This window comes from Mobula hypostoma, chromosome 21, assembly GCF_963921235.1.
Source record: "Mobula hypostoma chromosome 21, sMobHyp1.1, whole genome shotgun sequence".
NCBI classification, from domain to species: Eukaryota; Metazoa; Chordata; class Chondrichthyes; order Myliobatiformes; family Myliobatidae; genus Mobula; species Mobula hypostoma.
The window spans coordinates 17315838-17342144 of record NC_086117.1 but is presented as its reverse complement, the minus strand read 5'-3'; the positions used below and the strand labels follow the sequence as shown (position 1 = coordinate 17342144).

The window sequence follows — 26307 nt, the reverse complement described above, 5'->3', positions numbered from 1 at the left end:
GAGCAGACTTAATGGGCTGAATGGCCAGCTTCTACTGTTTTGTCTTATGGTTTTATTCTGAATTCTTAACTTTTCCTGGTCTTCAGGACTGATTGACAACATTTTGATTTGATTGCAAACTTTTTATCTTCTAATTAGCCCAGACTTCTTTTCCTATTCAGTTTGCCTTAAAGGGAAATATATTTCTTGTAAACTACTTATGCATTATTTAAATATTAAGCACTGCTTGTTTACTATCAGATTTTAATGCAGTTTCACAATTTATATTGCCAATTTTATTGTTTGCTTTATTTATATTTAAACTACAAGTTTATTATATGTATAAAATTCTATCATGTAATGATTATTGTTTCCTAAAGATGCCTTATCTCATGGGTTATCATTTATAACATGCCAATCATTTATAACATGCCAATCCAGAGAACCACTTTATAATCCCTTTGAATTTATCCTTCTTTGCCTTGTCTGTATATAAATTCTTATTTTTCTCATGATTATTATAGTATCCTTTTACACGTGCGTTAACCTCCCAATTTATACCACTACTTTGCCACTTCTGTGTTGCCATTATTTTGGGGCAGTTAAATACAACTCCTGCAATGTTTCCTGCAGTTTGCTTTTTTTCTCTTTAGTGGCCCGGGTTCAATTCCCGTCACTGTCTGTAAGGAGTTTGTACGTTCGTCCCGTGAGCGCATGGGTTTCTTCCGGGTGCTGTGGTTTCCTCCCACATTCCAAAGACGTAGCAGTTGATTGGTTAATGTTTTGTTGTAAACTGTCCTGTGATTAGGTGGAGGTTAAATCAGGGGTTGCTGGCCAGCACGGCTCGAAGGGCCAGAAGGGCCTGTTCCACATTGTATCTCAATAAATTTTTTTTTAAAGCGATTCTTCTTGAGATTTTGAGGTAAGATCCTTCCACATTACTTATTATCTTTATCCCACTTGACAACATCAGAGCTCCCTGTCTCATTTTCTGAAAGCAAAAATTGACCAATTGGGTGAAGCACTACCGGATAATTAACACCCAAAGAACCATTTCCAGAAGGCTTCAAGAAAAGTTGCTAATCTACCTATAAATCTTTAGTTTCCTCTCTAAAATAGCTTCAAATTTACAGTACGGTCTGTTTGAGTGGATAGTGTCTGTGCTTGGATCTAATCCTGACAGCCCCGCCTCCCAGCAATTACACAACCCTTTCAATTCAAACCTTTCTTTAATGATTTATCACAGACTAACACTCCCAGAAGAACTGACAGATGTAATGACTTCACCTGTCACAACAATTTATCTTGCAATCATCGACTCAGCTTCTTCCCATAAGCATCAGTCGAATCCTCATTTTTTATATCTTCGATTTCATTCATTTAAACTGCTGCGCTTCGCACCGCGCTGTCCGCAGTTTTGCTTCCCGATCTTTGCTCCATCCTTCACTGCGGACAGTCCGCGGGAGGATTTGCTGCGTTGTCCCTGGCCACTCGCTATCAGCTCGTAGCAGGCTAAATGGGTGGACAGGCTGGGGGAAGTCATTTGCTCGTTCTGTGTGTCCTGGCCATAGTTCATCCCTCTGCTCGCCCCGTGATGTCACTGACAGTAGGAGCTCACTGTGTAAAGAACTGCACACTCAAACATTGGCCCAGTTACCTTGCTGGGAGGGCATTCATTAGGAGTGGAAGAGGAGGTTCAGGCTTGGCTCCAACACCCCAGATGGAACAGAACTCCTTTGGATGGGTTTTCAAGCCATTGAATAATGTAACGTTCAAACTAACGGATCCACGCTGATCTCAACATCCTCCCTGTTGGTCCCTGTTGTCCATGTTCTGTTCATAACCCTATTGTATGGATTGAAGAAACACGCAGCCCTCTCAAACAGGAATGCCACTTTGGGTACTGCCTCATCACTCCTCCTCTGCCACCTGTCCCACACCCTTCCCACAACACTCCACCCTCACCATAGCCTCACAGGTAGGGAGGGTAGTTAAGAAAGCTTATGGGGTGTTAGCCTTCATAAGTCAAGGGATAGAGTTTAAGAGTCACGAGGTAATGATGCAGCTCTATAAAACTCTGGTTAGGCCACACTTGGAGTACTGTGTCCAGTTCTGGTCGCCTCACTATAGGAAGGATGTGGATGCATTGGAAAGGGTACAGAGGAGATTTACCAGGATGCTGCCTGGTTTAGAGAGTATGCACTATGATCAGAGATTAAGGGAGCTAGGGCTTTACACTTTAGAGAGAAGGAGGATGAGAGGAGACATGATAGAGGTATGCAAGATATTAAGAGGAATAGATAGAATGGACAGCCAGCACCTCTTCCCCAGGGCACCACTGCTCAATACAAGAGAACACGGCTTTAAGGTAAGGGGTGGGAAGTTCAAGGGGGATATTAGAGGAAGGTTTTTTACTCAGAGAGTGGTTGGTGCGTGGAATGCACTGCCTGAGTCAGCGGTGGAGGCAGATACACTAGTGAAATTTAAGAGACTACTAGACAGGTATATGAAGGAATTTAAGGTGGGGGGTTATATGGGAGGCAGGGTTTAAGGGTCGGCACAACATTGTGGGCCGAAGGGCCTGTACTGTGCTGTACCATTCTATGTTCTATGTTCTATACCCAACATCCTTTGGTCCTGCCAGATTTACAAACTCATTCTCCGCTCCACATTGACAAATACAGTACTGTGCAAAAGTTCCAGGCACCCAAGCTATATGCATATGTGCCTAAGACTTTTACACAGTACTGTACCCACTATGTATTCAATTATATTCTTTACCAGTCTTCTACAGTGTCCACAATACCATTGGTCTTCATATCATCTTCATACCTCGTATATCTCATAGCCAGCAGGAGATAGAGGAACAGATATATCGGAAAGGTGTAAAGTCAAGATTGTTGTCATTCCCTAATACTGCCTGAGGGTGGCAGGGTGGAGATATGTCTCTACCAAAGCAGGAGTAAGGTGCTCCTTCCATCCGCTAGCCTGCAGGTCACCCTTGGGCAAGGTGTAGCACCTGCTTAGCCCCTCGATCAGGGTTACATGAAGGCATGGGACAGGCAGTGGGTGGTCGTGTGAGCAATTGGTGCACACCACAAATCCTGGTTATGCAACCACTGACGCCAGGCAGACAATCTCTGAAGAGTATTGATAATAGCTGGGGTCACCCGTTTTGTAAGGACCCTGCCCAGAAGAAGGCAATGGCAAACCACTTCTGTAGAAAAATTGACTGAAACTCCCTTAGTGCCAGGGGCTTAGATGGGGGAGAATGTGTTGGTTACATCCAGAAACAATATGCAAGGGAAGAAGTATTCCAGACCTTGTACTTGGAAATGAGCATGGTCATGTGATCAAAGTTTAAGTGGGGAACAGTGATCATAATTCTAAATTTTAAGATAATTGTGGAAAGCATAAGACTGGTCCTCCGGTGAAAGTGCTAAATTGGGAGAAGGCTAATTACAAACTAATGGAAAGGTATGAGGCAAGTTTTGTGCACAGAGAGGGGTAGGTGCCTTGAACAAGCCACCAAGGGAGGTGATAACAACATTTACGAGGCTTTTGCACAGGCCCGTGAACAGGCAGGGCATGGCGGGGTAGAGATTTTGCGCAGGCAAATATAATTATTTAGATTGGGATTATGGTCAGTGCAGATACAGTAAAAAGATTAAATTGTGTCATAACCCATTTGGTCACTCCTTTCAACCTCACCTCGTTTGGCAGCAGTTACAGGGATTCAAAGTTTCCAAAAATGAGAATTCCTGATTTTGTAATTTACTGATGTCTGAAGTTGAGCCCAAGTTCACAGCATCAGCAGAGTAATGGGGGGGGGGGGGGGAGAGAGAGAGAGAGAGAGACACTTAGCAGCAGACAGGGGAGGTGAAAGAACTGTGCAGACGAATTGGATGACAAGAATATCCACGTGGATCGGGGCAGGTAGCGGTGAGGGACATAACAGGAAACGGAGCAGATGAGTGAACTATTCAACCTCTGACAAGTGGTATAACCAAGTGACGTGTCACTGAACTCCTGACAAGTCTGCTGGCTGTCTCGCTTGTTTGTTAAATGTTGTTAAATTATCATTGCTTACTCACTTCCTTACTTTAATCTTGCTGCAACTAGGGTGCTTATCTCCGTTCCAGGCATCCTGGATTATTGTCGTTGCTGTCCCGTCAGACACCACATGGCAACAGGGCCCTTACAACGAGCCCGCGCCACCCAATCCCACCCACGTGACCAGTTAACCTACTAATGTGGGAGGAAGCTGAAACCCACAGGGTCACGGGGTGAACCTACAAACTCCTTAGAGAATGCGGTGGAATGGAAGCTGGGTCGGCGACATAGTAAAACCACTGTGCCACTTTGCCTCACTGGCTTACTGAGAAGAGTCATTCTTTTTATGTTCGAGCAGGGGTTCCCAACCCGGGGTTCACGGACCCTCGGTTAACGGCAGGCGTCCATGGCATAAAAAAGGTTGAGAACCCCCTGCTTCAGAGTGTGACTGGGAAATTTATGGCTGTTCGTAACTGTCCCATGATGCAGTAGTTCCCTCACCCAATATTCACCTGCTCATTCTTTCCAGTAGGGTCCCTAGATCAGGGGAGGAACCTTAGCTAATTTTTCGCTAACTAGGTCTATCAGGCTAAGGATCATTGTAGTACCCACCTTCCACGTTAAATAACAGCATCAATTGTAGATCCAACTGGCTCCTTCCTTTCCCATATGGCCTGTTTTCGTGAAGTGACTTTACTAAATAAGCTACAACTTACTAAATAAGGTGTAGAAAATTCAGTATTATAGTAATGAGCTGACATTTTTCGTTGAAAATTGGATGCTATATTAAAATCCAGAGCTGAATGCTCTGTGCAATGATATAGAAATAAAAATTCTTGTCTTCATTTAAAAAGATGCAGTTTAGGCCCAGATTATATTCAATAAGGTTCAATGGTTTAATTAATATCAGTATACAACCTGAAATCCTTGCTCTTCACAGACATCCACGAAACAGTAAAAAAACCCAAAAGATGAAGGACAGAGAAACGTTAGAATTCCAAAGCCCCCCCCCGCACTCGAACAGTAGTAAAGCATCAACTTTCCCCCCCGCCGTGTTCCCGAAGGAAGCATCAGCACCCATCACCTGTCAAGCAAGCAGTAGCAAAGTCCCCAAAGAGGGGCCATGGTCTGCAGTTCAGCAAAAAGAAACCAGCACTCTGACATGCCCCAGGCCCTCTCTCTCACTAACAAGGGACGCTCTTTCCAAAGGGAGGGGGAAACCAACAGATTGCTGTTACGATGTTAGAAATTGAAGCAGTGCTAATTCGAGCTCAGCCAACTCAAGAATCAACGGTAGTTAATTTATTTATTTACTGAGATACAGCACGGAATAGACCTTTCCGGCATCACCGTCCAGCAATCCCCTGCTTTAATCTGAGCCTCATGATGGGGCAATTTACAGTGACCAATTAACCTAACAACCGATACGTCCTTGGACTGTGGGAGGAAACTGGAGCACCGGGAGGAAACCCATGCGGTCACGGGGCAGAACGTACAAATTTCTTACCAGTAGCAGCGGGAATTGAACCCGGGTCGCCTGTGCCGTAATATGTTGTGCCAACCACCACGCTAGCCGTGTCACCCTGACAGACTCTCTCCTCCCCAACCACCGTCAGTCGAGAGAGTGATTGCCCGAGTGCAGAAGGCCTCGGACAGCTGCACCCGCTGTCTCAACGTTCTGATCTCCGTGGCATTCCAGTTGTCAAAAAACAGCTTTAATTCAAAATCAGTGTCAAAACAGTATCATTTAATTAACTATTTAATCAAAAAATTAGCATATGCAAAAGCAAACCTTCCATGCTCACAGAATAGTCTACGTTGCTCAGAACTCTAACACAACGTGACTTGGCAAACCCTCGTGATGCTAAGATGAGATTAATGGAAATCTAAATTCAAGATAGGTGGGATGTACTTTGTTTTGGTGTTCACAGTCTGGAAGGGGAAGGATTCTGTCAGTGTTTTCACTTCTGGCTCCCATCAAGCTACTGCTCAGATGATTTTCTGTGGACGGTGCCTCAGCTGGTCCGCACAAGAAAAATGACCATCTTTTGGCAATGCTTGGCCCGCTGTCAGCTTCTGTGGGAACGGATAATATATAAGAATGGGAAAGAAAAATGATATATTGTTTTAATTAGATCATTAATCAATATTGGATAGCCAATTGGAATGGAACCAAGTTGTTGTTTATTTAATGTTCACCTTAAATTAAAGAGGGATGTCTCACTCTTCAACCTCCGTGGATTTAATTAGTGTGAAGGATTTGCCCAAGCCTCTCTTGAAGTAATATTTTCCATCTGCTTCTGTGTTATTTTTGGGTGTTCGACACAAGTAATTGGATTTGAATTTAAAATGCTGTCAATGTGGTTTTTTCCTCAATCATTGCTCGGCATATAAGCTGAAATAAACCTTAATTGATGCGCACAGATTGCATTAGTTCTGCAGGTAAATGTGCGAAGGTAAACAGGTAAGATGTATCCAAACACAAGAAAATCTCCAAATGCTGGAAATATAGAGCAATACACACAAAATACTAGAGGAACTCAGCAGGTCAGGCAGCATCTATGGAAAAGAGTAAACATAAAACATAGAAACATAGAAAACCTACAGCACAATACAGGCCCTTTGGCCCACAAAGTTGTGCCAAACATGTCCCTACCTTAGAAATTACTATGCTTACCCATAGCCCTCTATTTTTCTAAGCTCCATGTACCTATCCAGGAGTCTCTTAAAAGACCTCATCGTATCCACCTCCACCACCGTTGCCAGCAGCCCATTCCACGCGCTCACCACTCTCTGAGTAAAGAACTTACCCCTGACATCTCCTCTGTACCTACTCCCCAGCACCTTAAACATGTGTCCTCTTGTGGCAGCCATTTCAGCCCTGGGAAAAAGCCTCTGACTATCCACACGATCAATGCCTCTCATCATCTTATACACCTCTATCAGGTCACGTCTCATCCTCCGCTGCTCCAAGGAGAAAAGACCGAGTTCACTCAACCTGTTTTCATAAGGCATGCTCCCCAATCCAGGCAACATCCTTGTAAATCTCCTCTGCACCCTTTCTATGGTTTCCACATCCTTCCTGTAGTGAGGCGAACAAAACTGAGCACAGTACTCCAAGTGGGGTCTGACCAGGGTCCTATATAGCTGCAAGATTACCTCTCGTCGACATTTTGGGCCAAGACCTTTGTTCAGGACTGGAATAGACCCTCAGGACTGCAGTGGATAGAGGGAACAGGTGAATACTTGGATTTCCAGAAGGCGTTCGATAAGGTGCCGCACAAGAGACTTATAAGTAAGGTACGGATGCATGGAGTCGGAGGAAGTGCATTGGCATGGATAGTTGATTGGTTAACCAATAGAAGGCAGAGAGTTGGTATAAATGGGTGTTTCTCCGGGTGGCACTCTGTGGTGAGTGGGGTGCCACAGGGGTCAGTGCTGGGCCTGCAGCTGTTTACCATTTTACATTGATGATTTGGAAGAGGGGACTGAGTGTAGCTTAGCAAAATTTGCTGTTGACACTAAACTGAGTGGAAAAGCAAGTTGTACAGAGGGTGTGGAGAGTCTGCAGAGGTATATAGATAGGGTAAGTGAGTGGGCCAAGGTCTGGCAGGTGGAATACAACGCTGGTAAATGCGAGATCATCCACTTTGGAAGGAATAATAGAAGAGCAGATTATTATTTAAATGGTGAAAGATTGCAACATGCTGTTGTGCAGAGGGACTTGGGAGTGCTTGTTCATGAATTGCAAAAAGTTGGCTTGCAGGTACAACAGGTTATTAAGAAGACAAACAGAATGTTGGCCTTCATTGCTGGAGGGATTGAATTCAAGAGCAGGGAGGTCATGCTGCAACTATGCAGGGTACTGGTGAGGCCGCACCTGGAGTACTGTGTGCAGTTCTGGTCTCCATACTTGAGGAAGGATATACTGGCTTTGGAGGCAGTGCAGAGGAGGTTCACCAGGTTGATTCCAGGGATGAAGGGGTTAACCTACGAGGAGAGATTGAGTCGCCTGGGACTATACTCTCTGGAGTTCAGAAGAATGAGAGGGGATCTTATAGAAACCTACAAAATTTTGAAAGGGATAGATAAGGTAGAAGTAGGAAAGTTGTTTCCATTGGTAGATGAGACTAGAACTAGGGGACATCGCCTCAAGACTCAGGGAAGAAGCTTTAGGACAGAGATGAGGAGAAACTGTTTTTCCCAGAGAGTGGTGAATCTGTGGAATTCTCTGCCCAGGGGAGGCTTCCTCACTAAATATATTTAAGAAACAGTTTGATAGGTTTTTACATAGTAAGGGAATTAAGGGTTATGGGGAAAAGGCAGGTTGATGGAGCTGAGTTTACAGACAGATCAGCCATGACCTTATTGAATGGTGGGGCAGGCTCAATGGGCCAGATGGCCTACTCCTGCTCCTGTCTCTTATGTTCTAATGTTTATGTCGAAAGGAAAAGGAGAAGTCAAGGTAAGAAGGTGAGGGGAGGGGAAATCCTAACTAAAGGATGTACAGTATCCTAACTAAATTGCTTAAGTATCTTGAAACTGTTATTTGTTTATAGTTCAGGTTCAGACTTATTTGTGACATGTACATTGGACACACAGTGAAATGCATCGTTTGTGTTGACAACCATCACACCCCAAGGATGTGCTGGCAGCAGCCCACAAGTGTCGCCACACATTCCGGTGCCAACATAGCCTGCACACAATGTTCAACAGAACAACACAAATAACGGCAACAACAACAAAACAAAACATCAACAGCAAAATAAGCTCCATTCACACACACACAGTCCCTCTCTCTCTCTCTCTCTCTCTCTCTCTCACACATACACACACACACACACACACACACACACACACACACACAGAGTCAGGCCTCCTGACTCACCGACCTCTGGATTTTGACCCTTGACTTCATCTACCAGACTTCACTAAGTTCTGAGTCTCACTGATCGTGAGATTTTGACCTTTGGGTCTTGACCCCAGGAGTTGCCGATCAAGGGTTTAACCTTTAGGCCTCAATCTCCAGACTTGCACGGACTGACCCTGGTGACCTGGGAGGTTCACTAGCCTGGATCTCACCTACTTGGGCAATGTCGATCTCCATTCCCAGCGCCTGCCAACCAATCTTCCGAGATCACTGACCTTCGACCGTAGAGAGCTCCAACCTGGACTCCGAACACCAGCTCCCTGATCTCAACTCTCCCGAACCCTAACCTTACCCTTAAATATCCGCGCTGTCCCCTACAAACTTAAAAAACGTTCTGAGCTCTCGATGGATTTCACAGCCTGGTACCATCTTGACCAGAAGCAGTGCAGTGAAGGGTAGTGCACCATGAATTGAAGTCCAATTAGCATGCAAAACCTAAATTGGAGGAACTATAAGCCACACACTATCCTTGAGCTTGTCTCACAATTCATTCAAATCATTGCAGATATTCTATGTATATCATTACTTTTCTACCTCATTTACAATCCCTTGATTTCTTTAGCGCCCAAAAATCTATCAGTGTCATGCTTGAGTTTATTCAGTAGCTCAATGTCTGAAGCATTCGGGTAGAGAATTCAAAAGACTTGCTGCAGTCCCTGCGAAAGAGTTTCTTTTCTCAGATCAAAGTAGCTAATACCTTAATTCAATATTGGTGAGCCTCTCGAATCATTGCAATCCTTCTAGCGCAAATGCTGTCACGAGTAAGATAAAGGGTCTGAGTAACAATGACAATACATTTTCCTGCCAGGATCATATGTGACTTAAAGGGCAACTTCCAGGAGATGATGTTCCCATGTGCATGCTGGCCTATCCTTGGTAGATAGGTCATGGACATGGGAGAAGCTCTCACTATCACTTAAGTGATTAACTGGAGTCCATCTCATTGGATGCAATCTTTCATTGATTCTATTATGTTTCTGCTGAAGAAAAGTGCACTCGTTGGAAAAACAGCACCAGGACAACACTGGAGGACAATGCCTTCAAGTGCAGTCGCTGCAGCTGAGACTGTCACTCCCGCATGGGCCTCCACAGCCACAACAGACGCTGCTCTAACACAGACTGAAGCTAGACTTTCCAGGCGCAGATCCATGGTCTCGCGAGACTAACGGATACCACCACCACCACATTATGTTTCTTGGACTTACTATGTATGCCTGCAAGAAAACAATTCTCAGGGTTTTATATGACGACGTAGATGTACTTTGATAATAAATCTACTTTGAACTTTGATAATGGGAAGGCTGGTGCCCGTGAGGTGTGGGGCAGTTTTGACTACCCATCGTAGAGCCTTCCCGTCCGCCAGAGTGCACCTTTCCTCCCGTGCAGTCACACAGCTTGTCAGGATGCTCTCCACTGTGCATCTGTAGAATGACGTGAGTATGGAAAGCACACAATAATCTGCAGATGCTGGGGTCAAAGCAACACTCACAACATGCCAGAGGAACTCAGCAGGTCGGGCAGCATCCATGGAAACGATCAGTCGACGTTTCGGGCCGGAACCCTTCGTCAGGACTGTAGAGGGAAGGGGCAGAGGCCCTATAAAGAAGGTGGGGGAGGGCAGGAAGGAGAAGGCTGGTAGGTTCCAGGTGAAAAACCAGTGAGGGGAAAGATAAAGGGCTGGGGGAAGGGAAACAGGGAGGTGATAGGCAGGAAAGGTGAAGAAGGAATAGGAGAAAACACAATGGGTCGTAGAAGGAGGCGGAACTATGAGGGAGGTGATAGGCAGCTGGGGGAGGGGCAGAGTGAAACTGGGATGGGGGACGGGAGGGGGAGGGAATTACCGGAAGTTGGAGAATTCAGTGCTCATGCCAAGGGGCTGGAGATTACCCAGACAGTATAGAGAAGAGATTGCTGGCACTTGTGTCGTCTCTAGCAACAGGTGAGGTTCTGGAGGCCTGGCGAGTGGTTCATGTTGTACCTGTATTTAGGAAGGGAACGAAGGAAAATCCCGGGAACTATAGACTGCTGAGACTCACATCAGTTGTAGGGTAATGGCTGGAGAAAATTCTTAGGGATAGGATATATAAACATTTGGAAACACATGGCCTAATTAGGGAGAGTCAACATGGCTTTGTGCATGGAAGTCATGCCTTAACAACTCGACTGAGTTTTTTGACAAGGTGACGAGAGAGATTGATGAGGGTAAGGGAGTGGATGTTGTCTACGTGGATTTTAGTAAGGCGTTTGACAAGGTCCCTCATGGGAGGCTAATTGAGAAGATTAAGCCGTATGCGATCCGCAGCGAATTGGCTGTTTGGATTCACAACTGGCTTGCACATCGAAAAGGTTGAAGGGACTTACTCGAGCTGACGGTCTGTAATTAGTGGAGTTCCACAGGGGTCTGTGCTGAGACTTGTGCTGCTTGTGATGTATATAGATGACCTGGATGAAAATGTAGATAGGTGGGGATGATACAAAGATTGGTGGAGTTGTGGATACCGTAGAACACTGGCAAAGAATTTAGCATAGACCAGTTGCGGATCTGGGCTGAGAAATGGCAGAAAAACCCAGATAAGTGTGAGGTGTTGCACCTCAGCAGGGCAAATGCAAGAAGGAAGTTCACTGTTAAGGGCAAGACCCTGAACAGTGCTGCTGAACAGAGTTATCTTGGGATCCAAGTTCCTAGTTTCTTGAAAGTGGCTACACAGGTCGATAAGGTGGTTTAGAAGGCTTATGGAATGCTTGTTTTTATTAGTCAAGGCACTGAGTTCAAAAGTCAGGACGTTATGTTGCAGCTTTATAAAACTCTGGTTAGGTCACATCTGGAGTACTGCATACAGTTCTGGTTGCCCCTCTATAGGAAGGATGTTGAAGCTTTGGAGAAGGTGCAGAAGAAGTTTACCAGGATCTGTCTGGTTCAGAGGGCATGTGCTACCATGAGAGTCTGGATAAACTTGGGTTGTTTTCTCTGGAGTGCAAGAGGCTGAGGGGAGATCTGATGGAGGTTTACAAGATTATGAGAGGCACAGATAGAGTGGACACAGAGAACCTGTTTCTCAGGGTTGAAAAGTCTAATATCAGAGGGCATGCATTGAAGGTGAGAGGGGGTAGGTTTAAGGGGGATGTGAGGGGTAAGTTTTTTACTCAGAGAGTGGTGGATGCCTGGAACGCACTGCCTGGTGTGGTGGTAGAGACAAATGCATTACAGGCTTTTAAGAGATATTTGGATAGGCACATGGATATAAGGAGGATGGAGGGATATGGACATGGTGTAGGTAGGAGGAACTAGTTTTTAGGTATTTTTGAATTGCTTTTTAGCTGGTTTGGCACAATATTGTGGGCTGAACTCTTCGACGTTCAATGTTCTTCAATCTCCTCAGAAAGGGGAGGCTCTGGTTAACCTTCCTGTTTGTGTAGTATGTGTTCTGGGACCAAGAGAGGTTGTGCAAGATGTGCACTCCCAGGGGTTTGAAACTGCTGACAGTCTCCACTGCTGTGCCGCCGATGAAAAGAGGGCCACGTGCGGTACAAGGTCTCCTCTGTCGAGTTGACACTGAGGAAGAGGTTATTTGCCTCTGTTTGTTGAGAGAGTGAACAGTCAGATTGTTCATTGGGAATGCCATTCCCAGATGGTGTTGTGTCATCCAGGCAACAAAATATGCCATCACAATCCTGACTTGTGCCTTGTAGATAGTTGAAGAGCTAAGGGTTTTCAAAAGGTGAGTTACTCTCTGAGGGACACTCCAGCCTCCAATCCACTCTTTTTTTACTGAGAGATACAGCATGGTAAAGAGCCCTTCTGGCCCAATTACTAGCTCGTACATCTTTTGGAGTGTGGGAGGAAATTGGACCACCCAGAGGGAACCCATGCAGACACAGAGAGAACGTACAAACTCCTTACAGACAGTGGTGGAATTGAGCCCAGGTTGTTGGCGGTGTAATAACATTGCGCTAACCACCCTCTTGTAGCTACAGTATTTCTCTGGCAAGTTAGTTGAGTTTCTGGCCAACCTTGAGAAGAAGGAGTCCGTGGCATTAAAAAAGTCCAGAATCCCTGCTGTAGAACATTACCGGTGGGGAGCTTGATAGTCATAACGCCACTGAATGGCAAGGATTGGTAGCGGACTGCCTTACTGGAGATGCTGATTACTTGACCCTTAGTGGCACAAGTAGTCAATGACACTTAATGGGCAGAATGCTGTTTGAGGCCTTGCTACAAGCAAGTATGAACTGCTTCAAACACTGAGTTGTGAATGAAATAGAACGTTATGAAATCACCAGCATACATTCCCATTTTGATTTAATAATGGAAGGAAGAAAGATCATTAATGAAAATGCTTGGACCCAGTAAACTGCCCTAAGGGCTGACATAACATCCCAGTTCTAGGCTTCTCAAATAAAGGAAACGACCTTCTAACATTTCAGAAAAATTGTTATCTCAGACGGTAAAAGCTTCTGGGAATGTAAGGATATCACAATGGTTTTTGAAGGTGTAAATGACTAAACCTATAGGACTCAGTAAACTTCACCCAATATTGATCTCATGTTGATAAAAAATGTAATGTACTGTCGATTTGCTAATCTAATGTAATAATGAAAGACATTTATCTCCTTTTGCTCCAGTAAAGCTTTGAGCTACTGTGATTATATTTGGTGCAATATTTTTATTGATAGGTCCATTACCAGCTTCTGATGGAAAATAACTGCAGGTTATAATTTTAATGTTGACCTTTGAAATTCAATTTTATATTTGTAATATGGAATGTTTTAAAGTCAATATTTTGATAAAATATGAGTGCTATCTTTATTACTTTACATGCTCAAGAACAGAAATTAATGTTTCTTTTATATTCACTACTGTTCACCCACTGTTTTCCGTGACTAAAGGCACATGGCTCAGAACCTGAGTGTCTGCAAAGGTCAAGAGGCTAATCGTTTAAATGCACCCAATGGCTGACAATATATAAAGGCTAACCGTTGCATGTTGTGCCTCTTCCTATCACTGCTCAGTTCATTCAAAATTGTAGAGGACATTATCTCTTTATGCGACTAGTTTCTGGACGTGATATATTGTTCTAAACATCCTAGATCAGCAAGTCCATGGGATAGAATCCTGATGTCTCCGGGGCCACAGTCTGGAGGTTGGAGCCCTAGAGGCCGACAGTCCTGGGGTTAGAGATCTCTCTGTGAGTATGGGTGGTGGCTCGGGAAAGGGTTTTAGAGCATAGGACATAGTACAGCTCAGGAGCGGGCCATTCGGCCCACAATGCTATGCCAACCGGCTAAAAAGCAAACCAGAAACTTCCAAACACTAATCCATCCTACATACACCATGCCCATAGCCCTCTGTCTCTCTTGCATCCATGTTCCTATCCGAACGTCTCTTTAAAACCTCTAATGTATTTGCCTCTAGCACCATGCCAGGCAGTGCATTCCAGGCATCAACAACTCTCTGAGTAAAAAACTTACCCCTCACATTCCCCTTAAACCTACCCCCCTCACCCTCAATGCATGCCCTCTAGTATTGGATATTTCAACCCTGGGAAATAGATACTCCCTGTCTTCTCTATCTGTGCCTCTCATTATTTATAAACCTCCATCAGATCTCCCCTCAACCTCTGGCGCTCCAGAGAACACAACCCAAGTTTATCTAGCCTCTTGTGGTAGCACATGCCCTCTAAACCAGACAGCATCCTAGTAAACCTCTTCTGCACCCTCTTCAAATTCACAACATCCTTCCTATAGAGGGCCAAACAGAATGGTAAGCAATACTCCAGATGTGGCCTCAGCAGAGTTAGTTTTGCTGGTGTTGCTTGTTGTATGCTGACCGGATGTTGTTCAGCTGAATAGCGGGGGCGTGCTAGTTTGGCTCCGGAATGTGTAGTGACACTTGCACATCCTCAGATTGTGTTGGTTGTTAAAACAGATGATACAGTTCACTTTATGTTTCGTTGTACATGTGATTAATAAGTAAATCTGTACAAACTGAATTCAGCACTGTTCCATTCACCTTTGCATGTCTGAACTACGATGGTGTTAACTGAGAATTACACTTGTTTGCAATATTAGGCACTCACTATGGGAAATAGTTTGCTGTAGTCTTAGGACAGGAATGGGTTCGGCCCAATTTGTGATGGTTTTGCTACCCTGGATTGACTACCCTTTCACAAACACGGCTATGCATATTAGTTTCCCAGTGGTGGGGTCAATAAATCACAGATACAGGATTAATCATGATTTTCAATCTTTAAACAAGAGAGAGCTTGGATAGAAAAGAGCCATAAGTAAAGTTGGTATTTTTCCCCAAGGGTTAGTGACCAAAACATCACATTGTGCTCCAGCACATTCTCCGTGGTACTTGGTGGGGGGTGCTGCCTGTTTATTTGATTTAATTTGTCCAGCGATGATGCCAGCACTGAAGTATTTTAAGTTCAGTATCTTTGGTTAGAAGCATATTGAAACCATATGTAGTACATTCCAGCTCTTACCACTCCACAGAAAACTGTCAATCAGGTCGTCTAACTAGACGGCTGTGCATTTTGAATTGAGCTTCACAATTTCTGCACTAACATCTGCAGGGGCTAAATCATGCACACCTTGCAAGAGACGCCTGATCTGTAATCTGAAGGTTATCTTGAAGATGGGCTAAGAAAAAAAATATCAAAAGTAAATTTCAAGACTGGAATTGGAGAACGATTTTTTTTTCTTTTCTCCATTCTTGTGTGTGCATAGTGTCACCACACACATTTATCATACTTGCAGTGGCCACAGTGTGAAGTATTTAAAATGCCACCATGATACAGTTCAAGGAACAACTGAGGCTGGAGATTAAGGCTTTTGAAGCAGAGTTTTGCTCTGAGCTGCACATGATTTGAGAGCCATTAGTGCTGAAGGTCCTCCAAGGGGACCACAGCCTTTTCATAGGGTTTGGAGGCTTGCGTGCCTCAATGACCCAGAGCTGGGTCAGGGCTTTATACTTTGGCACTTGGTAGGGTCACCCTTACCGAACAGGTCAAAGGGTCGAGGACAGACTAAGAGTGGGCCACCGATCCTCCAGGTTTGGGGGTTCAGCTCAGGGCTAACAACCCTGACAAGCAAAACAAAACTGTTCTGGAAACAGCAGTGAAGAATCCTTCTGTATCTGTGCGTGATGGGATTCGTGAGTCTTCACCTGGGACCTGCATGACTGACAGTAATGAAAACCGAGCTACTGATAGGATGAAGGAAACCCTTAACTCTGGCAGAGATGAAGACCTTCATCGCTGCCCTAAGTGACAGCGGAATAACAGGCAGTAGGTAGCGCTGAAGGTAGATTAGCAAGATGGGCACAGCATTGTGTTGCTCTGCACTAATATCTGTCACTATGATCAACACTGAAAGATAAATTTAGAAGTGGCTGCATGCCCTTTCCCACCGCCAAATTCAAATATTGTCAACAGATCAAGGTTACACCCACAAAATGCTGGAGGAGTTTGTGTGTGTTGCTTTGGATTTCCAGCATCAGCAGATGTTAAGACGGAAGAGCAGAATTAGGCCATTCAGCCCGTCGAGTCTGCTTCACCATTCCATCATGGCTGATCCCAGATCCCACTCAACCACATACACCTGCCTTCTCGTCATATTCTTTGATGCTCTGACCAATCAGGAAATGATCAACTTCCACCTTAAATATACCCAATGGACTTGGCCTCCACTGCAGTCCGTGGCAGAGCATTCCACAGATTCACTACTCTCTGGCTAAAAAAATTCCTCCTTATCTCTGTTCTAAAAGGTCACCCCTCAATTTTGAGGCTGTGCCTTCTAGTTCAGGATACCCCCACCGTAGGAAACATCCTCTCGACATCCACCCTATCTTGTCCTTTCCACATTCGGTAGGTTTCAACGAGATCCCCCTTGTATTCTTCTAAATTTCAGTGAGTACAGGCCCAAAGCTGCCAAATGCTGCTCATATGTTAACCCCTTCATTCCCGGAATCATTCTCGTGAACCTCCGCTAGACTCTCTCCAATGACAACACATCCTTTCTGAGATATGGGGCTTAAAACTGTTGACAATACTCCAAGTGCAGCCTGACTAGTGTCTTATAAAGAAAGGCTCAGCATTATCTCCTTGCTTTTGCCCTTGAAATAAATGCCAACATTGCATTAGCTTTCTTTACCACAGACTTAACCTGTAAATTAACCTTCTGGGAGTCTCGTATGTTCTTGTGTTTGCAAACAGATAAAGGTTAATAGTCTGAGTCAAAGGAGGTACACTGGAATTTCTTCAAGAGATGAACCTGTAAAATAATGCTCTTATCAGAAAATGCTGAGATGTATTGTTGCTTCTGCAGGACAGTTTCCACTACAAGGCTTCTGAAAACTGAAACAGTAATTAAACATGGCAATAACATTATTTAATGAATTACCACATGATCATAAATGGTATAGAGTAGGGGTTCTCAAACAGAGGTCCACAGATCCCTCAGATAATGGTAAAGCTCCATGGCATAAAAAAGGTTGGGAAGAGGATATGTATATACAGTACCTGTACTCTTACCACTGTCAGTGTTCATTACTAATTCCATTTCCCACTGAGAGTAGCATCTCATTCTTGGATATAGTTTTCAAAGTGCATCAATTGATCAGTTTAAATTTGTCAGTTATTCCCAAGATAATCAAAGCTCCAAGATTACGTAACTTAGCACAGTCGTGGAGTTAAACTGGACGGAAATCTTCAACTGAAGTATAAATTGTTTACAAATAAACTCTGGAAACTATTACTTTCTCCTCATTTTTTTCAGTTTATTAGCATTTTATCAACTTTTAATTAACTTGCACATTTAAAAATCATTTTAATTGCACAAATGAAGTCAGAAATGACACACAATCACTTTTTTCCATCATACATATCTTAATAGAAATGAATACATTCATAAACAACCAGGATTATATTCTTTAACAAAGAGGACATTTTTATGCAAGAACATAGAATTATATACATCTGTTTATTTACACTGTGCCATAGTTGCAAAGCAGAACACTGAAGAGTTTTGTGGTTGAACACAAATGAAATTATGTGACTTGAAGAGCATGCCAGGACCCAGTACTCACACAAGGTACTCTCCTTTCCTGGCTAATACAGGACTGGTATTGAAAACGTATTCATTACTGGTGCGATGTAGTTAAATGTTTAGACTTTTGCATCTCTAGTCTTATGTGTTATACCACTTAATGTGGTGTGTGCTGGATGGAACCTTTGTTTACTTGCAAGTGATTGGAGAGTGTAGTTTTGGCAATGTCTGTCCGTCTGAAATACAATAATGCTGCCTCCTTAAAAGTCCACTCTGAAGAGACATTCTGGGAATAACAGTAAACATTAGCACAGCGGTGAAGGCAGGTACTTGGGTTCTATACACAGTTCATCAGCTTTAGTAGTAGATATACTGTCTTTCTGTACTTGTATTTACCAACATGGTCAATACATTCAAGCACATCAGTAATGACATATTTTGAACTCAATTTCTGTATTCTTTTAATACACTAAGTCAGCTACAAAAGAGCAAGTTTATTCCCGATTGTCACATTTTTCCACTTCTTCAGGGAGGGTCAGTTTGAGATGCAGGACAGCTGCAGGACTGAAGGTGAGATTAGTTTTCTGATGCAAGGCTACTTGGAGCACATTTAACACACATGAAAGTTGCTGGTGAACGCAGCAGGCCGGGCAGCATCTCTAGGAAGAGGTACAGTCGACGTTTCGGGCCAAGACCCTTTGTCAGGACCAACTTCTTTCAGTTAGTCCTGATGAAGGGTCTCAGCCCGAAATGTCGACTGTACCTCTTCCTAGAGATGCTGCCTGGCCTGCTACGTTCACCAGCAACTTTTATGTGTGTTGCTTGAAATTCCAGCATCTGCAGATTTCCTCATCCTTGCACTGGAGCACATTTACTCTTTTTTTTGTAAAAGAGCAACTGTGCACTATCACTACTCTCTCCCTCCCTGCCTTTCTTCTTTCTCATCTTTTGTAGATGCTCGTGTGTCTATTTCCTTGGGCTTCACTTTCTTCAAAGTAGTTTAACTCAAATGAGTCCAGTTATAAAGGAATAGATAGCATGCCAGCTGCATCCAATGTTTCATCGTGAGAAAGGTCGTTCAGTAATGATAGGAAACTCAACATTTTGCTTCCTAACCACTCAGGTAATAGATAGAAGCCGTGTGGATTTGTACCATCTGTCGATCAGCCTGTGCATACAGTTCTCTCTAGATGAGATGCCCTGTCTCACTCTTCACCATAGATGGCTTGGTGCACACACAGGATGTTTTTGAAATCACTCTTGAGGTCATCCAGCCAGGTAATATGTTGATCAGTCTGGGACTTCCCTTCCCACCGATACAGCAAAGGTGGTATTTTCACATTGGGTATTTAATGCTAATGTGTAATTTTACTCCCAAATTATCTTAGAGCATGAGAACAAAATTCTACTGTACAGTAACTTCACAGTGAGACAGTCAGACTTGTCATTTTATGGGTTACAAACCAAACAACACCAGGTTCATCTTTAGTTCTGCTCGGTAAGAGTTTTGTCCCAAACTTCTTTCATTGTGACTTGGTTGATTTTTGAGACTTTTCCTTAGACCTCCAAGACAGAGCATTAGATAAGTCTGACTTCTGCAGTGGAATGTCATTGCTTATACAGGTATCATTTTTCTGCATTGAAGATGCCAGATAAATGCATGTTGTTGCAATATTTTTGGTGAGTTTTTTTTTTGAAAAGTGCAAATCTTCTCGGGTTTGGTCATCTTTTGAAAGATTTATAAAATGTTTCCACTCTTTCTTTAGTTTTTATTTTAAAAGGTGCTGGTACCTGCTGGAATGTAGTTTCCAACTCCAGAAGCTTATCCACAGTAAGGTTGTTCAGTACAAGTTTGAGAGTCAGCCTCAATAAACCAGTAGCATGTTTGGTCTAATCCAAGCTTAGCTGCAGGTCCACTTTCCAGCATGACTCTCTAGATAACAACTACAGCTGATTTTTTTCTCCACTTCTCCAGTCTAAGATAAATTCCCTGATGCCATATGTAGCACCTCACTGCTCATCCAAATGAGATGAGATTGTTTGCTTGTATACTTTTACTGCAGACTATTCTCATCGGTACAGCTCGGCAATAAATGAGTTGGAGTTTTATTAAAACTCTCTTTCAGTTCAGGGATCATTATGGTTTCTTTGATCAAAAATAGTTGACATTTGAAACCCATCCCTCTGCACCCATTCTTCCAATCTCTGTATGATTTTGTGCACACACCTGCTTGTGAATTACCAATGACTGTTACAATAGTGCTTTGTCATTAAACAGAAGGGATCTCTAAAATAAAATTAAATTAAAAAGAAAAAAAACACAATACTTGGGAATTCCTGTCACCAATCCCTTTAACCAAGCTTGCAAGTTGATTATACACCCTTCCAGTTACAATTCACTGTGATGAACTGGAGGCTCCAGCTTATTTGACAGTGCACATAGGACCTTGTCAAACTTTCCATATCGCTCAGCTTGGTTGCCCCCTGCTCCTCGGCTCCCCCACAGCAGCCGCATTTGGAATTCTGTCTTGAAAACTTCAAGGACTTGTTCATTTTCCTGAAGACCTGCGGGTTGAAAAGGGAATAGTGTCACACCAAACTGTGAACTTGCTTTGAAACCAAAATCCAGAGTTAAGATTCAATGAACATCTTCTCTTCTCCCCTCTTTAGAAACATAGAAAACCTACTGCACAATACAGGCCCTTCGGCCCACAAAGCTGTACTGAACATGTCCCTACCTTAGTGATTACCTAGGGTTACCCATAGCTCTCTGTTCTTCTGAGCTCCATGTACCTGTCCAGGAGTCTCTTAAAAGACCCTATCGTATTCACCTCCACCACCGTCGCTGGCAGCCCATTCCACGCACTCACCACTCTCTGCGTAAGATACTTACCCCTGACATCTCCTCTGTACCTACTTCCAAGCACCTTAAAACTGTGCCCTCTTGTGTTAGCCATTTCTGCCCTGAGAAAAAGCCTCTGGCTATCCACATGATCAATGCATCTCATCATCTTATATATCTTACTTCAGGTCACCTCTCATCCTCTGTCGCTCCGAGGTGAAAAGGCCAAGCTCACTCAACCTATTCTCATAAAGCATGCTCCCCAATCCAGGCAACATCCTTGTAAATCTCCTCTGCACCTTTTCTATGGTTTCCACATCCTTCCTATAGTGAGGCAACCAGCACTGAGCACAGTACTCCAAGTGGGGTCTGACCAGGGTCCTACACAGCTGTAACGTTACCTCTCGACTCCTAATCTCAATCCATGGTTAATGAAGGCTGATGCACTGTATGCGTATCCTTGTTCTAGAGATGATTCCATTTCTTTGTTACTTTATACCCCTCAACCTAGCTGTTATTGATGATCAGACTAAGTTATGTGATCTGGAATACCATTTTGAAAGGATTACGAAAGCAAATTCATTAACTTTGAAAACAGAACGAGGCAGGTACTTGAAGTTGGGAAATTGCAGGATTGCAGCAAAAAGTTGGGAAAGTGGACTGAATAGCTGAGATGTAGTATGGTGCTTTCCCACATTGTCCCAATCACCTCACTTCGTTTCTGTGTCCACAGAGACCATCCTACTTCGCCCACAAGGTATTTCTACCTCTGACATGAGACATCCTTGTAGCCTCTCTGAGTAAGATTGAGGAAAAAGGGGTCTAGTGCCTTCTCGGCATATATGATGAATAAACTCTTCTCGGGCTTCTAGCCGGGTACAGGTATCAATTATAACTGACGTTTAAATGACAAACTCTGCCATCTTCTTCAGGAATGATGCCTGGGCATGACTAGTCTGGTGGTATTTAAGATGGAGAAACTCACGCACACACAAAGTGCTGGAGGGGCTCAGCCGGTCAGACAGCACCCATGGAGAAGGATAAACAGTCGACGTCTCGGCCCTTCATTAGGTCTGGCGAAGAAGCTAGACTGAGAAGGTGGGGGTGGGGGTAGGGGCAGGATTACAAGTTGGTAGGTGTTGGGTGAAACGCCCCAGAATTTTCCGGATGCCATTCAGCTTCCTGAGTGTTGTCAGAATGCCACTCGTTCAGGTAAGTGTGTTCCACCGTGCTCTGAATGTGCTCTGTACATGGTGTAAAGGCAACATGATCTTATCAGGATGATGAGCTACTCTCCACAGGATAACCAGCCTTTATAGCTTTGTAATGTAGTTTTTGAAACTACGTTATTGAAGTGGTAGATGCAGTTGAGTTTCCAGTTCTTGGTGACTCCAATTGCATTGAAGATGGAGATCTCACAGTGGTAATGCCATTGAATATCCACATGATTATGCTGTCTCTTATTGGAAAGTGACATTTAATGGCACTTTGTAACACCAATGGTAATTGCCTCTCAGCAGCCTATGAAAGAATGTTGGATTGGTCTCGCAGGATGCAGGTAAGACTGTTTCATTCAATGAAGAGTTGCAGATGGACTGGAACTTTGTACAGGCATCAGTAAATGCCCCCATATTCCTCCTATCCTCCTGCCCCCTCTAACTTTGAAGGTCATTCGCAAAGCCGGTGAAGATGACATGGCCAAGGACACTGCCCTGATGCTGGGATGGGGATCGATCTCCAACAACCACATCCAGCTTCCTCTGCTGAACTAAGTGCATTCCCTATGGTCTGGATAGACAGCTCACATAAATAGTGATGCTTATCACTAGTATTAAACCCATCAGCCTGAACTACGTTCAAACCCAGAGGAGAAAGGAGGTATTGCTACCAACAACAGAATAGTAAAAAGCACACATAATTCCTTATTTGTAAGTTCCCCTTCAGCTCCAATTTTTTCCCAAATCCAGACAAGCAAATTACTCTTGGCTTCACGCCAGTAGTGTTTTGTAACCATCTAAATGGCTTGTGCAGGATAAACTTTTGATAGGGATTTCCTTCCTTTTACATGACAAAATAACTACCATCTGTTTTCCTCCTGTACTGGACCAATGCACAGAAACAATCAGGGATATTCATGAGCTGGTAGTCATGTCATATTGTGCCATTGTCCAGTTCCTATTTTTCTTTCAAAGCAAATGTTGTTTTGAACTAAGTGCATCAAGGAGGTCTCAGGTCGTTTCTGGCATATGGCTTATGAGCTGACCTCAGCCAGACTGCGAATAGTTGTACTTCCCTGGCTTTGGTAATCCTGAGTTAAAACTGTTGAAAAGGGAATTTGACCTGGGTTCCTGTTAGTGACCAAAGCTGGAGAATATCAGGACTAGACCAGCTGAGGGTGGTGGGGTGGAGGTACATCTCTACCAAAGGTGGTGTAGGGCACTCCTCCCTTCCACTAGCCTGCAGGTCACCCTTGTTCAAGCCTCCCGATCAGGGTCATGTGGTGCAGGTGGTGGATGGTTGTATGAGCAGCCAGTGCATATCACAAATCCTGGTTATGTGACCACTGACACCAGGCAGACAATCCCTGAAGAGCATTGGTAATGGTTGGGGACATTTCCCAGATGCAGACAATGGCAAACCACTTCTGTAGAAAAATTTCCCAAGAAAAATCATGGTCAACAGATGGAAGACCATGACTGTCGACATCATACAACACAGCACATAATGATAATGGTGAGACTAGCTCATGGTAATGCAGTGATCAAACAGCTTGCAGTCACTGTCAAAGTTCAAGTATAAAAACTGGATTTTCTACCTGAGTGGGAGTGTGGCTTGAACCTATGAAACATGCCTCAGGGCTTCAGACCAAGGAGGGGACCTTTGGGAAGTGAGAAATTATTCAACCATGTCAAATTTAGCTATTCAGTGGTAAAACAAGTGGGGGGTTTCTGTGTACTTGCCTTGTAGTTTCATTTCTGCGTTGGTTTTATACAGTCCCCCATGATGTGCAATTGTTCTTGCAGCCTCCAGGTGTGACATAACCACCTCCACACCACTATCGCTGACCTCCCATGGCTCAATGTTGTCGGTAGTTGCCAAGTTACGTTCAAGCAAAGTGATAAGGGGAACCACATGAGGAAAGGTTGTGTTGGTCAGTGGCGATGCTTCTGAAAGATACCAAACATTTTGGAATAAAAGTCAGAATGCAGAACGAAAAGGGTCATCAGCCCTGCTCTTTCCACAGATCATCTGCCCAGTTAAGATCTCTACTTCATCTGCTGAATCAGTTGAGGGTTAATTCTTGGTAAGTACTCTCTGATTCCCAGAAGCAATGAAGAAAGATTCCAAATTATTGCTCCCTTTCTATTTTAGCTTTTTGACCCTGCAAACTTCTTTTATCAACAACCCCCTCCCCCCACACCTAACTTATCTCTTGTTATCTCACGAGCACGGCGGAATACTTTATCTTAGTAGTCTGTTCCTACTCCTATATCACCAAGAACTTATTTTTCAAGAAGTTGACTACAGAGATTGTTTATGAAGGTATTTATTTAATAAATCTTCACGTTGTAGCCTCTTCTTCATATTAAGAGACATTCCTCCTAATTTATTGATATTAGATCTATATCCATTCAAATCTATGAACTTCTTCCCAATCTCACCTGAGCATCAAGGAGGCATTAGACATTTATCCCAGAAGAGGTCAATGTGCCAACAGAAATAGACATTGGAGGTGTGTTCTCTCACAAAAATCTTTTCCTCTTTCCTAGTATAGGAAAACAAAAATACTGTATATCTGTATGTAGGCTGAAATAGTGTGTGTTACCTTTTCCTTCATTCATGTTTCTCATGAAGGGTTTCAGCTTCTTCTCATAGAGAATCGCTCCCTCTGTGTGCCGTTGACGAAGAGTTATCCATGTCTGCTCGAGCCTTGAAATCTACAATGAAAACCTGGGGTGAATGAATGTTGTAACTAGGAGAGGTGCAGATTTAACATGAAATGCACTATCTCGTGCTAAAACTGTAGTATTCACCTGTACAACTGCTTTGTTGTGTCACAAAAGGGAATTTGATACAAGTTACTTAGTTTTGTTATTTGCCATGATTGAATTCTCTATTGAAGTAAATGGGTGGAAGATATGTGGTACAATAGATACATTGGTATAACTTTAAAAAGATACTTGATTATTTAAATAGCACATTATATTTAAGTAGCACATTACAGACTAATTCACAAAGTAGAAGCATTTGGTTTTAGAATTGGTAGTACCTTAAATACATTAATGGCAAATAGTTAGCAGCAAAGGGTAGCGCTGAACAGGTATTTTTCTGACTGCAGTGAAGTATGCATGCGGTAGGGTCTCCTGGGGGTTAAATTACAATTACAACTTGAAGTTGGGTTTAATATGTTTAATGTTGAAGTTTAGGGTAATAAAATCTTGTTAGACAGTGAACAGATTAGCAGCAGAATTCAAGAGGACAAAGACTGTAGATGTGGGCAGACCACTGTTTCCTCTAAGCTGTGCGGGTGTGCGGTAGTGCAGTATCTGAAATGCTCCTGCATACATAGCCTTTGTACCTGCACAGATGGAACTTTCTTTTATATAATGTTAATATAATTTTGAAATCTATGTTAATATAATTGTGGAAATACCCTGTAATTAATTGTATTAATGAATATAATCCATTAATTTTCTAAATAATAAATGTACCACAACCATTACTTTGAAACATTTTAGAGCTTCAACATATTTACGTTGTCAGTGTTTCAACTTACAACACCGTTACAAATTGTAACAATAAACACAGAAGGGAAGTTGGTAGCTCATTGTTAATAAACTGATGGCCCGCTGAACACCAACGCCATCTAGTCAAAACATTTTACTTTTGTCTTTGTGCTTGTCAGTTGGTTTGACTAACTGACATTTACTTGTGTTGTGAGTTGCGGTTTGTGTTTGTTAGATGTTCATATTACAAAAAAAACACTTAAAGTGCCCTGCAGTTTTCAGGTCATGTAAAAATGTCCTGTTGAAAGCAATGGTTGGTCCATGCAGCAGTAAAAAAATTTACAGGGTGAAGCACCTTCAATAACTCCAAAAGACTGAAGTTGGGTAAAATACTGAAAGGCTTTTATTCGCTGTACAATACAACCTCCACAGTGAGTGTCTGCCCCCGAACTGAGGGGGAGGGGCAAGGCGAAACACCTTTATACAGGACTCTGTGGGAGCAGCCACAGGGGCAGTCAGCAGAGGGGCGTGTCCAGACAGTTAACCCAGTTACAACATATATATGGTTTACCACAGAGGGAACATTGGGGCAGACATGTGACAGATTCAATTGGGCTAAGTTTGAAGTGAGAATCTTAGAGAAAAAAAGACACGGAAAGGAAATAAAAACCAAATACTACTCTTTTGAAGAGGTGGTACAGTGAAAGAGTGGAGGATTCTGGGAT

The 26307-nt window shown here is 43.3% G+C and overlaps 1 protein-coding gene across 5 annotated transcripts in view; it reads right to left on the bottom strand.

Annotated features, from left to right (window-relative positions):
* Positions 1–18790: 18790 nt before the first annotated feature.
* LOC134359825 (SH2 domain-containing protein 3C-like) overlaps positions 18791–26307 on the bottom strand; it is a 216378-nt gene continuing 208861 nt past the window's right edge. For all 5 annotated transcript variants that reach the window (XM_063073528.1, XM_063073529.1, XM_063073532.1 and 2 more), the window contains 3 exons: positions 24682–24793; positions 23816–24022; positions 18791–20578 (listed from right to left, as the gene is read on the bottom strand). In XM_063073528.1, coding sequence (XP_062929598.1) covers positions 20403–20578; positions 23816–24022; positions 24682–24793 — 495 coding nt within the window. In that variant the 3' untranslated portion in view covers positions 18791–20402. The remainder of the gene's footprint in view (positions 20579–23815; positions 24023–24681; positions 24794–26307) is intronic.